Source organism: Bos javanicus, chromosome 6, assembly GCF_032452875.1.
Source record: "Bos javanicus breed banteng chromosome 6, ARS-OSU_banteng_1.0, whole genome shotgun sequence".
In the NCBI taxonomy this organism is placed as follows: domain Eukaryota; kingdom Metazoa; phylum Chordata; class Mammalia; order Artiodactyla; family Bovidae; genus Bos; species Bos javanicus.
The window spans coordinates 86,876,979-86,893,491 of record NC_083873.1 but is presented as its reverse complement, the minus strand read 5'-3'; the positions used below and the strand labels follow the sequence as shown (position 1 = coordinate 86,893,491).

The following is a 16,513-nucleotide window of genomic DNA, read 5'->3' as shown; positions in this document are numbered from 1 at the left end:
TTTCAGACAAAGGGAAGCACAAGGCAAAGGCCCTGACACAGGAGCATGACCAAGCCAGTGAGGCTAGAGCAGAGCTAACCAGGAGGAGAAGAAGGAGATGAGGTCAAGAGATCATTGTGTAGAGCTCATGAGGGAAGTAAGGGCAGGTTCAGGGAGATGGACTAATTATGAAGCATTTGCAGTCATCTAGAAAAAGAATGGTGGATTAGACCAGGGTTGTGGCAGCACTGAATGCAACATAATGGTGAGATTCTGAATATCTGAATAACGTTGAGGGTAAACTAGATAGGCTTTGCCAGTGCATCAAGTAAGGGATGCAGAGAAAGACAGGTGTCAAAAAGACTTCAATCTTTCTGGCTTGAACAACTAAAAAAATGGAGTTGTTCACTGTGGTGGGGAACCTTGTAGGAAGAGCAGGTCTGATGTGGGAAGATCAGAAGCTCAGTTTCTGACATTTTACTTTGAGATGCCTGCATGCATGCTAAGTCACTTCAGTTGTGTCTGACTCTATGTGACCCTATGGACTATAGCCCACCAGGCTCCTCTGTCCCTGGGGATTCTCCAGGCAAGAATACTGGAGTAGGTTGCCATGCCCTCCCCCAGAGGATCTTCCCAATCCTGGGATCTATCCCAATCCTGGGATCGATATAAGAATGTGGTTCATATATCTCCTGACTTGGTAGGCAGGTTCTTTACCACTAGTGCCTCCTGGGAAGCCCTTTGAGATGCCAACTACCCACCCAAATATTTGTTTTCAATCAAACAAGCCAAGAAGTCTGGGCTAGAGAACTATACACAGATGGCATCAGTGTATTGATGAATTAGTTTGAAACATCAAACAAAGGTCCTCTTCGGGCTTTGTCAGTGGTGCGCTGGGTACCTTGGGCTGGATGCCTGGGTACACTGAGCTATACATCAGTCAGAAAGAAATGGGTTATCACAGACCTCCAACTTCAATCACACAATAATTTTAAGAAATTATTATATTTAGAACAGTAGATTCTAAGGCAATCAGTTCTCAACTAATCATAATCATAATCTCTCCCTTCAGGTGAATGAGTATAATGAGGTAGACAAAATGAAAAAAAGAATATCACATATATGATTAATTAATTAATAGTAATTGTGGCAAGTCTTATATAGGAGAAGTTATAGAAAGTAGACTATTGTCGTATGTTTCTTTCTGGACAGTTTCCTTCATGACATGGTGTACACCCACCACACTTTTTCTCCAGCAGTACACTCTCTCAGGAACCCATGACATTACCAAACGGACACATATGTTGTTCCCAAGGAAATAGCCAGCTTTTAAAGATGGTAAATTATTCATGACCATCTTAACCTTTAAAAATCTTAAATGAAAATTTTGTGTCCATCTCATTCAATTTTGAACTACTGATACAATGAGCTGTGATCCCTTCACATTTCTGGGACCAGGGGTCACATAAAATAAAGTACAGTCTGCATTTGGCTGAAATTAAAAACAGAATGCTGTACCTGAATTCTACTCTATATAGGTACTCGCACAGAATTTTAAGATGAAAGTTAAGAATCGATGGAACTTCTCTAGTTGCAGCTGATGACACCAATATACAAAGAGGGATGGAATTTTAGAGCTATAAAATACAATGATATTAGAAACAATGCAATCCAATATGACTCTCATTTGACAACATAAAAAACACAAGCTCAGGAAAACTACATGATTATATGACATGCTAGTTAGCAGCAAAGTCAAAACTAAATCAAAATCTCCCCAACACTTAATGCTTCACCAGTATAATTCTCACTCTGATCTTTTCTGTTAGAAAGAAGAAAAATAAAGAATGAAATAGAGATACTGGTACAAGTTTTCAGTTTGACAGACTTCTTCGGGAGAATGTTTTATCAACTAAAAGCATACTTTATGAAAAACTTTTAATATCCAGGTGACTGGTGCAAAGAGAGGGGGAAAAGAGACAACAACTGGAAAGAGGCCCCCAAGAGAGCAAAGAATAAAGAGCTTCAAGAGGGAGCATTTGAGATGGAGGGGCAGAAATGAGTTATTGCGCACTTCTGTATTCCCAGTACCTAAAACAGTGCCCAACATGTACTGTATGGTCAAAATGGCTGAATTTAATTGATTTGAAATAAATTACAGCCTATAAAAGGCATGTTGTTTGGCTTCCCTGGTGGCTCAGGTGGTAAAGCATCTGCCTGCAATGTAGGAGACCCAGGTTAGAGTCATTAAAAACATACTGGCTGGATTTAATTGATGTGAATTAAATTACAGCCTATAAAAGGGATATGTCAATATTATTTTGTTGGTGAAAGTCAAATACACTGAACCTCCATAGAGTGATGACAACAGACCAATAACTGCCACTATATCAACATCTTTGTATTAAATGATTTTTGTATGTCATAGACGATTTAATGTGGTGTATATAACTAAATCTACATGTAGAAAGAAAGAAAAGCTCTGTTGTGAGATTAATGAAACTTTAGATATTTGTGCAGTGCTTGACAATTTGTATAGCATTTCTGCATATACACATGTATGTAGGTAAATGTCCATGATACAATGATATATCTGATATAACATGATATATATTTATAAATAAACTATATAATATGAATACAACATATTTTAACATATATATTATATTTATATATTGTATATCTTAAGTTGCACATATATATTGTATGTATATTTATATATGACGATGAATGTTATGAGCTGGCAGGTGACAAGGGTCTGAAATTAAACTCGGGTCCCTACTACGCCCAATTCAAGTGAACCTTCTACTTGTTTTCACTCTATCTTTAAAAGATGACAAGTTTTCACTTGGAATAATGGCATGTGGAGACCATGGGTATATATCTCCAGGCCATCATTTTAGGTGCTTGACTTTCTCTCTTTAAAATATTTTATTGTTAAATATCTATAAATGGCGATTTACTTCTAATATCTTATAAAGGTTAAAATGCAGACCAATGACCCCAGCAGTGAAACAAAGGGTGTCCTGCATCCACGTCAATGTCAAAGAGAAGAAAAGGAATCCTTTTAATCTTTAACCAGCCAACCTCAGGCTCATCGGTCATTCAAAGTGCTCAGGTTAGAGAAAGGGGCTCCCAGACAAGGATCTTGCCCCGTCCTTGTTTCCCTGGCTCAGTCCTGCACACTCAGCCATGCCTCACCTCGCCGTCTCCTTCCACTCCATCTCTTGCCCATCCACGGCCAGCAGCTCATCCAGTTCCGTGAAGAGCTGAGGGGGTGCTGGGCTGTCATCCTCCTCGCCCAAGATGAATCGGATGCGTTCTGCTGCAGGAGAGACTGCAGAAGTGAAAATACTGCGGTTAAACATCGGCTGGACAACCCTGAGCAAAGTGTAGCTCCGAGGTCTTCCTCTGTCCCCAGAGCTGGTGGGCTTCCCTTCCACATTTTCAGTGGACATCTTCCTCGCCAAGCCTCCCTCGTCCCCAACCTAAAGACAAAAGGAATCCAAGGCCTTCTCTACTCCTTTGGTTCTGAACCGTGTCTCAGCTCTCCACCACGCTCCAGAAGGACAGAGCTCCAATTCCACGTCCCGACTGATGGAGAACCTTTAGCCCTCAGATGAGCTGAGGTCCGACCACGTGAGCTTCTCTCTTTCTCCACTGATGACCCATCCAAAAGTCTGAGACAGAAACCAGCTGGAGCCAATCATTTTCTCTACAGCAGTGGGAGGGGGCAAGAGAGCACCCCAATCCTAAGTTTGCCCCAGGCCCCCGCCTCCCAGCAACCCTTCCTGTGCCCAATGCCCAAAGCCCATGCATGCCCTTGCAGGCTCCTTACTGCCCGTAACTGCCTAACTGCAAAGTTGATGAAGGAATATTTAACAAGACGGAGCCTCTTCTTTACATAATGGCAGTACCCAAAAATGTTTAGTCACACTTCAGTGCACTTGAAAAACAAGCCCAAGTAAAATATTGTACACCAGAAGGGGAAAAAACCTTCCAACTTGCTTGAGCACATAATTGAATGCCCTACTAGCTCCTTCTGACCCCATCTCCTAAAAGTCATGTAATGAAAAATTAACTAGAATCTCCTCCTAGATGTGGGCTGTTTTCTCTTTCTTTAAAATAAAAGGAAAAAAAAAAAAAAAGGAAAGCTTTTGGAAACTGACGGTTATAAGATAAAGCCCATGGATACTCCTTATAATCCCCAAAGAATGGTATATACATGTGACTGTGGTCCAAGCACACAGATTTATTCATCTGGTAGAGCTTTGTAGTAATATATGCTCTCAACCTAATAAAACAAAAAAAAATTCCTACCATCTGAAAACTGCTATAATACTAGGCAGAATAAAATTCCATAGGTCAAAATACATTTACTACAAACTCATGAAAAATATTCAACCTACCTAGTAATCAAAACTAATTATTAAAACAAAATACATGTTTCGCATATAAAAATGGCAAAAACTTCAAAGACTGACACTCTCAATGTGGGCAAGGGTTTAGGACATATGCACCAGCATCTTTCAATTTACATCACTGGTAGGAGTCCAAACAGAAACATCTTTCTGAAGGGAAATTTGAAAAAAATATGGAAATGTTTTCAAAGTATATCTATCCTGTGAGCCAGGAATTCCACCCCTGGAAAGATGTTCATTTCAAATAAATAACAGTTGCTATTGCAACATCTTATCTACAGAGGTGACCACTGTAGCATATTTTATAATTGAGAAAAATAGAAAAAGCCTAAACATCCAAAAAGGAGGATTGATTAAACAAGCCATTGGTTAAGCCCATTCAATCAAATACTATGTCATCATAAAACATAAAGATGAGATTATTGTTTTTTGACATGCATATCATATAATATTAATTGAAAAAATAAAACTACACAATCACATGTATAAAGCAACCCACTTTGCTAAAGAAAAAATACACATGTATCCATAAGATAGTCTGGAAACGAGGCAGCCCTCATTTTGCATGGTTCTAATGAGTATGAATTTCAGCTGCTACAGTTGAGTTAAATAACACCAGTAGCCCAGCACCACAGCTTAAGTTTCAGTTGTGTGGTATATTAACTATGAGTAATTGCATAAAATACAAAGTTCACTGCCAGCTCTTCAGTCCATCAGCTACCATGTAAATAACATACGTGCATCATGATCATGACCAATCATAGCGCCCCTTTCAAAGTCTGCCGGTGACGGGTCATTACACATTTGTTATGCACAGACAGCAAAGTGCATAGTGGTGCGGCCTCCTTTTCTTGCAATGATAAATGCATATGACATGAATAATCAAAAGAGGGAGTTGGCCAACAAAGATGGAAGTACAGCCCAGAAACAAAAAGTACTAATGCTGGAAGTGCAACCTACGTCAAATACAAATGGAGTTAAGACCTAACTGATTATGGGAATGTAGATAATGCTGCCGTTCCCCATTTGAGAAACTCCAGATGTACAGTCAGGGGAACTTAGTGAAAGCAAACTCATTAACTTAAACAGTAAGGCAAGTGGTTGTGAAAAAATGATAATAATGTCCCAGAGGAAGTGATACTGGCCAAAAAAACCTTCACGTTTAAGGAACTCTCATACACATTTCCTGACATGGAAAGCACAAAGGATAAAATGTTGGAAGCTGATCAAGACTTAGGAATATGACAACTCCTCTGGGCACAGAAAAGATGTTCACTCCATTTCATAAACTGTACTATAGCAAACAAGCAAACTACTTCTGACCATATTTTACAAAGAAATCAACCAATTTAATCTCAATGCTTCTAATGTTTTAAATTAGCTTGTACTAAATAAATACTGGTTTTATTATTTCTTTAATTTCCCTCTACCTTTACAGTCAACACTAAGAGAAATTTTAATGATTTGGAAAATTTTTTAAATGTCAAAGAACAATAATAACTTTTCTCATTGATCATTAGGATTGTTTTATATAATTTCATCTTGCATAGTCATTTTTATGGTCCTGCAATAAAATGCAAAGCAAGGACTGCCTGTATATGTATCTTTTAAACGTTATTCAGTTTATTTCTAGGGCTTCTATTTTCTTCTTTTCACTTTCATATCAATTCTAATACATGCATAATTCATTCATGTATTCAGTCAGCAATATTTATTGAGTAATGTCTATGCTCTAAATAGGTTTTGCTTCAGGCTTTGAAGATAAAGCAAAGAACCTGACAAAAAGATTCTAATTTATATGCTGGAGGGAAAACAAACATTAACTAATTAATTAATTAGTTAAGTGAAAAAGAAAGTTAGTATATAAACCAACAAACAAGAAAAACATCTGCAAATTGTTCTGTGCTTACAGAACATTAAAACAAGGTAACTGAATACATATTAATATAAGATACAATATGTTTTACTTTTGTAATTAGAACAAAAGTGTCTTTGAAATTTCCTAAATCTCTGGGAGAAAAAAAAAAACTAAAGTTCCAGGATTTTTGTGTAAAAACACTTGCAATGTCTTTCCAATCAAGAAATGGGATGTGTGACTATATTAGAGGATCAGAGAACACATAGAGGGAATAAGAGAATGGTAAGAAACGGTTGGCAGAATTTGGAATCTAGATATAGTTATTCAGCACAGTGGTTCTGAAACTGACAGTCACAAATTTGACTGATTTTTCATCAACATTCAACATCAAAGATCCCTGAGGCAGAATTAGCTTTCAGAAAAATCTATGTTTAGAGAATCAACTTTTTGTTCATTTCTAAAAGATGCCATGTGGCTTTGTCTTCACCTCTAACAGAGAAGAATGAACATCTCTCCTGCTTAAAGAACAGACTCTCCTGCATAGACACTGCACAGTTCATCTGTGCTGAACTGGAATCCACAGAGCACTACTCTGAGGTCTGATGTTCTCAAGTTAGAAAAGTACAGCTCACTGCTTATCAGACAGCAACTTGCTGCACCTCTGCAAAGCAGAAAGAAAGAAAGATGTCATGTTACCTCCAGGTCTTCCTCTCTGGGCACTGTGACTGAGCACCTTTCATAAGTTGTCTTATTTATTAAATATAGCCTCTGAGCAACCAGTATAACAATCTCCAGGATAAAATTCCAAAATCACATGTCATAAACTGTCTTGCCACTCTAGTTTCTTTCCTCAGTTGCTCCCCTCATCAAAAGAAAGCTTCTCCAAGAATCAGAAATAAGAGGTATTGTATTGTCAATATCAACATGTGGGAGAGGCATCTTCCATGGCCAACAAACACCCTCCCCAATTATTAACACAAAGATATGCAGGGTGCAATGAAGTATGTCAGGAATTCATTTTTCCCCTATAACTTTTGATCAGATAAAAGTGAAGTGAGTGAAGTCGCTCAGTCATGTCCGACTCTTTGAGACCCCATGGACTGTAGCCTACCAAGCTCCTCTGTCCATAGGATTTTCCAGGCAAGAATACTGGAGAGGGTTGCCATTTCCTTCTCCAGGAGTTCTTCCCAACCCAGGGACTGAACCCAGGTCTCCCACATTGTAGGCAGATGCTTTACTGTCTGACCACCAAGGAAGTCCTGGTCAAATAAAGAAATGAGCTAAATACAAGCCATACCGCTACTTTAAGACTCCTTAGCCAAACTGGGTTTGAATCCCAACTCCATTACTATTTGTTGTGTGATCTGAGACAAGTTAGTTACCCTCTCTGTGTCTCAAGTTCCCCCACCTAAAAACTGGGATGATGACGATCACCAGAGTAGCTAAAATACAAGGTATAGATTCATTTAAAAATTGCCAGCCCTTACCAGCAACACCCACCTGGCTTCTAAGAAAGCAAGCTCTCACAGCTATCAGCCTTGACAATTCCTCTATGTTGAAAAGATATCAGATAAGAAAGAAAATAGCCAAAAGTTCTGCACGTTTTACTTTAGTAAATTAAGTGGCTTCAGTAACGAGAATGCAAAGGTGTCCACACATTCCAGGAAAATAGCCAATAAAAGAACAAGGGGAAAATAAATAAGCCCTTTCAGTCTTAATTTAATACCAGAGGAGTAGGGGGTTTGAGAACATCAGAAAATCAACTTGCTTTACACTTGAATAGATTACAATTCTAAGTAACAACTAATCTAGTTTCATCATAAAAGAAAATCTAGAGAAAAAAATGAGAGAGGGTAACAGAAGAAGAAAGAAAGGAACAAGAAAGAGAAACTGTCAGATTCATCCAATCACTTTTGTCAGAACAGAAGGTCTGCAGATCAAAATGAAGTTAATGCCTTTAATCTGCTTTGATTTTTTTCCTTTTTTCATTCATCCTCTGGGTTAAAACGTATTTTGGATTTTTGAGAGGTTCAAGAATTCCCTGGAGGATCCTACATGAATGTGGTTACCTCTGACCCAGGTCCACCTGTCGGAGGACAACGTGATGGTCTGCAGGGCCTGGGGACACGTGGTGCCATCAAACCCCTGCTACCAACAGGAAGAAGGCAAATGCATGGCAGGAATGCTGTCCACCAACTGCCACCACCAGCCACCACAGCAGCCATCATCCTCACACTCTCTCTTGCGGAGCTTGAACTTGGCCTCCGCGCTCATCTGCACAGCCACCATCCACTCATCAGTGATGGCAGATGCAATGAAACCTCTCCACCATGCCTGGGCTACACAACAGTCTACTCCCCATTTACTTTTCTTGTCACTCTGGCCTCAATCTGTGTGTCCATCCTTGTCTCCCACAGCAACCCAGAAGTGTCCCATGACAGAATACAACTACACTATTCTTTTTCTTTCTTCTCTGATTCCATTTCTAAGGCCCAGTTGAAAATGCTATCTTTTCCAATAACCTATAGTAATCATTCCCCAGAAATCTGAATCTCTCCTTTACTGAAATCATAACTACACTTTGAATTATTCACTGAGGTACCAACCAATACATGGCTTGCTTGTTATTACCTAACTTTTCTAGATGTGCCTTGTCTCTCTAACTAGGTCACTAAGGTCCTAGAACACAGGGACTATGTTTTATGCACCTTCCTTAAAGACCAGTGCAATACTGTGCATGTAAGAGTCACTCTGAGTATTAATGAATTAAGTCGCTCGCTCAGTCGTGTCTGACTCTTTGCGACCCCATGGACTGTAGCCCACCAGGCTCCTCCATCCATGGGATTCTCCAGGCAAGAATACTGGAATGGGTTGCCATTTCCTCCTCCAGGGGATCTTCCCAACCCAGGGGTCAAACCCAGGTCTCCCTCATTGCAGGCAGACGCTTTAACCTCTGAGCCACCATGGAATTAGATATGGCTAAACAAACCTTGTCAGAGAAGGCAGTGGCACCCCACTCTAGTACTCTTGCCTGGAAAATCCCATGGATGGAGGAGCCTGGTAGGCTGCAGTCCATGGGGTCGCTAAGAGTCAGACACAACTGAGCAACTCCACTTTCACTTTTCACTTTCATGCATTGGAGAAGGAAATGGCAACCCACTCCAGTGTTCTTGCCTGGAGAACCCAAGGGATGGTGGAGCCTGGTGGGCTGCCGTCTATGGGGTCGCACAGAGTCGGATACAACTGCAGTGACTTAGCAGCAGCAGCAGCAGCAAACAAACCTTGTACATTTTCCAGCACACAAATATGTACTTGCAAAAAGCAGCTGACATTAAGGACTCTGAAATGGAAAATATCTAAGTTTTGAAAACTGCCCTTATTCTACCCTTCCCCTTAATCCATCTTTGCATGAACTGTACCAAAATACAGTCACCATTTCCTGTCATGTCACATATAAAAGAATGAATACTTCGGGTCAACTATTTCCCTCTGCTAGATGCAATCTCCTTCTACCCTGAGGGACCACAACATTTAGTGTGCACATCTATTAAGACATTTAATATCCATGGCTCAGTGTGTTATTCATTGCTGTACTTTGTCTTCACAGGTTTTCATGCCTTTCCTAAACTGTTCTTGGCACCTATAACATACACAGTGAAGTTATACAAAAGAGAATGGATGGAAAATTGAGTAAAAGAATGAATGAAAAAAAAATGAATAACATCTATTCTGCCCCAGTTCCTCACAGGATATCGTTCTACGCTTCTGTCCTCTGCCTCTTGTTAATAAGCTCAACTAGGAAAATGACATCATGGAAAAATGCAAAAAATGGAAAACGAGGAGCGGTGGGGTTAGCGAGATTTGAAGTAGAGTTCTTACACTTTCATTTGGTAATGTAATTGATTAGTTTTCAGTGTATTCAACATGCCATGGTATTTGTTGAGATAATACAAATATTTTTAAGATAATATCTCTATCTTCAAGGAAATTAATGCTGGAAGATAACATACAATAATGGAAAACATGCTATAAATAAAAATGTAATACTCAATATGTAAGACTTTTGAATGGTTGCACTGGACTAGGCATTGTGTGAAGCCCTTTCCATTTACATAGCTTATTTTATACAAGCCTATGAAATATCCACTACTATTATTCTCTTGTATTTCTTTCACACTACAGCTAGGGAAACTGAGTATTAAGAAGCTAAGAGACTTCTCCAAGTTGACACAACAATAAGTGATATGACCTCAAATCCACTTGCGTTATTTCCAAGCCCACTTCTTAGCCACCACACTCTAATGGATGATCTCATCTTTAAAAATGCTCAGATTTCCATATGAACAGTACAGACAGTAAATGTACTGGATTTCAGAGGAGGCAGAAATCATAATGGCATATGAAATAGTCCTAAAGTAAATTAATTGAACATTTGGTTCATTATCTGCTGAAAGGCAATTTGTGAACGTGCTCTTTTATTTTTGGTCTGTAAAACCTCCCACTGAGGTCACCCTGCAGGCTACCCCGAAAAAAGTTTTTTTCAATAGAAATAATGATCATAATGAACATTCATACTGAGCATGACAAGTTTACATGCAAATTCCCTTCTGTGGGTTAAATGAGGACTTCTGGATTTTGTATTTTCTCCTTGTCAAAGTCCACCATCTGGTAAAGTCTTAGCTCTCAAACCAAAGTATAAAAAGAAATAACTATTTGCTTCTCCAACTTATTAATGTGCTATCACCAACTGGTTTATATAGTTATCATTTTAAGTATTCATTTCTCTTCTTCATGCTGAGATAAAAGTTTGTAGGTCAGTATCATGGTTGTTAAAACTTTCACAATTACCTATTAGGCCACTGCAGTACTCAAATACACTTAAATGTATATATAAAATCCTCAAACTTCTTTTCACATTCATAACTACAAGAAATGATTAAATAGCTAAATGTATAAATCTTCATATTTATATAAATCTTTAACATACACACATACACTGCAATGGCATTTGTTACTCCTGCCCACCTAGCAACCCTGACCTTTTTTTTTTTTCGATAACAGCACCCCATTTTCCTTGGAGAAACATCTTTATACTTAGAAGTCCACTGAGATTGAATTACCTGCTGTGCCCCAAGCCTGGACAATAAGAACATCACGATTCTTGGCCACAATTTTTAATTTTTGACTGGATATTTTATCTAATCCAGGACAAACAGAATAAATAAGCATTAGCTTTTTTTTTTTTTTTTGAACTTCCAGGAAATAAATCTTCACTTTATGCTTAAGGTGCTAAGATGGTAATAAAAGCTTTCAGTGTACATGGCCACCTTGCAACCCTAAGGGAAAAGCCTGCCTGGAAATAAGGAACTCAGAACCAAGACAGAAACAGGTTCCTGATACCATCATTTAAGCACCTAGATAGGACCATGCCTGAAGTCAGTAACTTTTCAATCATATGTAAGGATTCCTTTTAAGCTAAAAGTAATCAGAGGCAATTTTTTTTGTCACTTGCAACCAAAGACTTATGATATAGATGTCTATACTTCCACTTGAATGAGTTAGGGTAGGGCAAACCTATATTAGCCATCCATGTATCAGCTCCTTCAAATTAACTGAAGAAACTGTTTTCATAAATAAAACTTTTATTGGAGTGATCTGTTCAAGTCATTAGACTTTCTCCATGCTTGAACTCACCTCTCCTTCAACATATCCAGAAAATGACTATTGATTTATATGCTGGCAGGCTCTAGACAGGTAAATTAGACGGTTACTTTTTCTGTTTCAAATTAGCTAAGAAATTGAAACAGGCAAATAGCATTCATTAAGGTGGATAATTTTTTAAAATACTTAGGTATCCATGTATTTTAAGCTCCCACACATGAAAAGCTGCCAATTATCACAATTATCCGTAATATGCCATGACATTATTACTCAGCTATAAAGAGTCAACAGCAGTAAAAGCCTGGATTTCAGAATGCTACCAATTTCAGCCAGCAAGAGGTGATAAAAACTGGAGTTTGCTGAGACATTTTTGGAAAATACCTGTGTCTTAGCCTTTCATCTTCAAAATATTGGAAAAAAAATAATTTACCTACGGGTAGCATTGAAAGAGATGGGAATACCAGACCACCTGACCTGCCTCTTGAGAAACCTATATGCAGGTCAGGAAGCAACAGTTAGAACTGGACATGGAACAACAGACTGGTTCCAAATAGGAAAAGGAGTACGTCAAGGCTGTATATTGTCATCCTGCTTATTTAACTTATATGCAGAGTACATCATGAGAAACGCTGGGCTGGAAGAAGCACAAGCTGGAATCAAGATTGCCGGGAGAAATATCAATAACCTCAGATATGCAGATGACACCACCCTTCTGGCAGAAAGTGAAGAGGAACTCAAAAGCCTCTTGATGAAAGTGAAAGTGGAGAGTGAAAAAGTTGGCTTAAAGCTCAACATTCAGAAAATAAGATCATGGCATCTGGTCCCATCACTTCATGGCAAATAGATGGGGAAACAGTGGAAACAGTGTTAGACTTTATTTTGGGGTGCTCCAAAATCACTGCAGATGGTGACTGCAGCCATGAAATTAAAAGACACTTATCCTTGGAAGGAAAGTTATGACCAACCTAGATAGCATATTGAAAAGCAGAGACATTATTTTGCCAACAAAGGTCCGTCTAGTCAAGGCTATGGTTTTTCCTGTGGTCATGTATGGATGTGAGAGTTGGACTGTGAAGAAAGCTGAGCACCGAAGAATTGATGCTTTTCAACTGTGGTGTTGGAGAAGACTCTTGAGAGTCCCTTGGACTGCAAGGAGACCCAACCAGTCCATTCTAAAGGAGATCAGCCCTGGGTGTTCTTTGGAAGGAATGATGCTAAAGCTGAAACTCCAGTACTTTGGCCACTTCATGTGAAGAGTTGACTCATTGGAAAAGACTCTGATGCTGGGAGGGATTGGGGGTAGGAGGAAAAGGGGATGACAGAGGATGAGATGGCTGGATGGCATCACCAACTCGATGGACGTGAGTTTGAGTGAACTCCGGGAGTTGGTGATGGATAGGGAGGCCTGGCGTGCTGCAATTCATGGAGTTGCAAAGAGTTGGACATGACTGAGTGACTGAACTGAACTGAGCTGAGCATTACAAAAATGTTATCAGGATGCCAGTCATGTCTATAAGCTATTCAGAATTCTTTAGAACAAAAAGGTAGTAGCCCTTACATTCTCTGATTTATTCTGTATTTCTCCTTCATAATTTCTGCTAACATGGTGTATTGGAAAATTAAAACTCGGCTTTTCAGTGGGGTTACTATGTGTATTTACAATGCTGCTGGGAGTTCCCTGGTAGTCTAATGTTTAGAATTCATTGCTTTTACTGCCATGGTCTAGGTTCAGTCCCTGATCAGGGAACTGAGATCTCACAAAACCACAGCACAGTCAATAAAAATAATAAATGCTGCTAAGATGTTCACAGAGAAGTAATCCCAGTGATGGCCTAGCAGTCAAACAAATTTTATCTATGAAACTTCAGGGCACATCATATTGAAAAAAACATTGGCTCAAAGTCTTTGGGGTCTGCTGATGCTTTTAATTAATCATTCCAATTATATTAATTATATTAGTAACATTATTCCAATATTTCAATAATCTCTATCAGAAAGACATAAAATTTTAATCAGTCATTTTGGGTTTTAGCAAGCTCAGTAGTGATCCAAATTAAGTAACTGTTACAGACTGGACTGTGTCCCTGACAAAATTCATGTGTTGGAAACTCTAGTCCATAATGTGATAAAATCTGGAGATTATTAGGGAGACAGTTGAATTTAGATAAGGTTATGAGAGTGGATCCCTGATAATGGGCTTAATGCACTTATGAGAGGAGACACCAGCGAGTTTACTTCCTCTTTCTCTCCGCCATGTGAAGGAGATACAGGGAGAAAGCTGCCATGTGAAGCCTGGAACTGGGCCCTGACCAGGGAACAAAATCACCTGGTACCTTGACCTTGACTTCTCGGCCTCCATAACTGTGATGAATAAGCTCCTATTGTTCAAGCTACATAGCCTACTGTAATTTGTTATGGAAGCCTGAACTAACACAGTAACTAAACTAATCAACGGTAAAACTGAACTTTTTGACTTTTTTTCTAGACTAGTCTTATCACCCTATCATTTTCCCTACTTCACTGAATCCAAGTTTGCATGGTGTTCATGAGCCCTTGGGGAAGAAATGGGCTCACAGAAATAGTAATAACCCAATTTCACTGACACTGTCCCAGTTGCATATCATGAAAAATCTGCAGTCTGTACCCCACTGACATATCTACCTCTCAAGTATTTTCTGGATACCCAAGGGATGATTCACACTTATCCTTTTGGCTCCAGCCCCACTGTTGATGCCCTCTGTCTGCAAAATCATCTAGAGAGGGTACCACACTGTAGACATAGTCACTAGGGCCCAGCGTGGCAGTGTCAATACCCTGCTAAGGAAGCCAGCATCCAGAGTTTCCAAGGAGGCAATACCCAAGGTGCCAAAGGAACACAGAAGTGAAAAAAAACAGCAAGTGACCAAGAAGTCTGGACGGAATGTTATGACCAATAATGCGGATCTGATGAGTCAGTACATTGTTCAGAGTGTTATTTGGCCCCTGCTAGAGTCGTAAGTTATGTCTTTTGACACCTATTACATGCCAGAGAATTTCCAGAAGAAAAACGACTCAAGCAAGGAAGAAGAATTCCTATAACCATGCCTATTCACTCAAATGTAACTAGGAGGGTGTATCTGCCTTGTTAACATTACAAGATACCTAATGCCTTGCACATTTGAATAAGCATTAACTTTGGTTCTTATTTTTAACTCCCTTCTAGTCTTTTGTTCAGATCAAATTCCTTTCCCCAAAGGACCAGCTTTATCCTGATCCTTCTGTGAATCAATACATTCTGTTTTGTTTATTCCAGTTATAACTGGGCTTCTTCAGGCTTACTGATTTATATAGTATGTATAGAAAAAAACACCAGAACCAAATGTTAGCAATTATTATCCCTAAATGATAGAATTATTGGTGATTCTTGTCTTCCTCATTTTGCGCATGTGTAATCTCCAAATTTTCTAAAATTAACATTAATGTCATTATTATAAGGAAAACAAACCTATTAAGGTATACTTAATTGCTAACTTGAGGACAGTCATGCCAAATTAGTGCCAGGCACTTCCCTACCTTACTTGAAATTGCAGAATCTCAATTATCTTTCTCGACAAAACAAGCATAACCCTCATGCATTTGCTTTTACTGCTGTCTAGGGATTCAAACAGCCACTTCTGAACCATGTTACAAGACTGGCCATGGTTCTGAAAGCAAGCAGATGGAGCAGCCACAAAGGTCTAAAAATAATTCCATGGGCACAGAAGAATGGGGATGGGGTGAGGGGCTTCATCCAATTGGCTTGGGAAAGCAAGATGCTTTCTGTAAAGAGGAACTTACCCTCTAATTAAGATGGTAAGAAAATGGCCACCAGCAAGCTCTTCCTAAAAGACGGAAAAGTTCCCAATGCATGTCACAGTTTCCATTTCCATTTTCCTTTAATTTCTTACTCCCTACTTCACTTCTCTTTGCTCTGCCAGAGCTGTCCATGATAAGCTTTACATGATGAATCACTCTGCTTCAGAGTGAATACATCAGCATTTTCTCCAGGTTCAACTCAGAACAATTATCAGCACAATTTATACCCTGAGGTTCCTAAAGTCAGACTCAATTCTCATCAACATTAAGAAATCTACCCAATTCCCAAAATACCCTCTACAGACTTGCTCGAGTGCAACTCTTTTCTATACAAAGTAGCTAAATTTATTGCTCCAATATTAGCATCACAACCACCATGGCTAATGCTGCCATTAGATGCCTGCATATACAAAAGAAGGCATCCTCCTTCCTGTAGACTCTCTTTCAAAATGCCTAAGAATATAAAGGCACCAAGCCTAAAACAATCTTTAGGACTTCTGACCTCATCCCCACAAGGCCAAAATATTCCACCCATCTTTCCTGGATAGTGATATTGAGAAAGTGATTCAAAACATAATCCCGTTAAAAAGGAAACATTACATAGGTTCTAATTCTTTCTAAAGAAAAACAGTCACATTCTCCACAGATATATCATTGCTCTAACGATTTTGATAGAACTCTGAAGGTAATACAGAAACATCAGCAAGATTCTATAGTAAGCTTTTCTTGTTTTCTGCCTTAAGTCTGCTTTGACTTGAAG

General features: G+C 39.1%; 1 protein-coding gene across 3 annotated transcripts in view; it reads right to left on the bottom strand.

Annotated features, from left to right (window-relative positions):
- Positions 1-16,513, bottom strand: part of SLC4A4 (solute carrier family 4 member 4) — a 362,767-nt gene that overhangs the window by 207,849 nt on the left and 138,405 nt on the right. For all 3 annotated transcript variants that reach the window (XM_061420424.1, XM_061420421.1, XM_061420422.1), the window contains exon 4: positions 3,181-3,316. In XM_061420424.1, the coding sequence (XP_061276408.1) occupies positions 3,181-3,316 (136 nt within the window). The remainder of the gene's footprint in view (positions 1-3,180; positions 3,317-16,513) is intronic.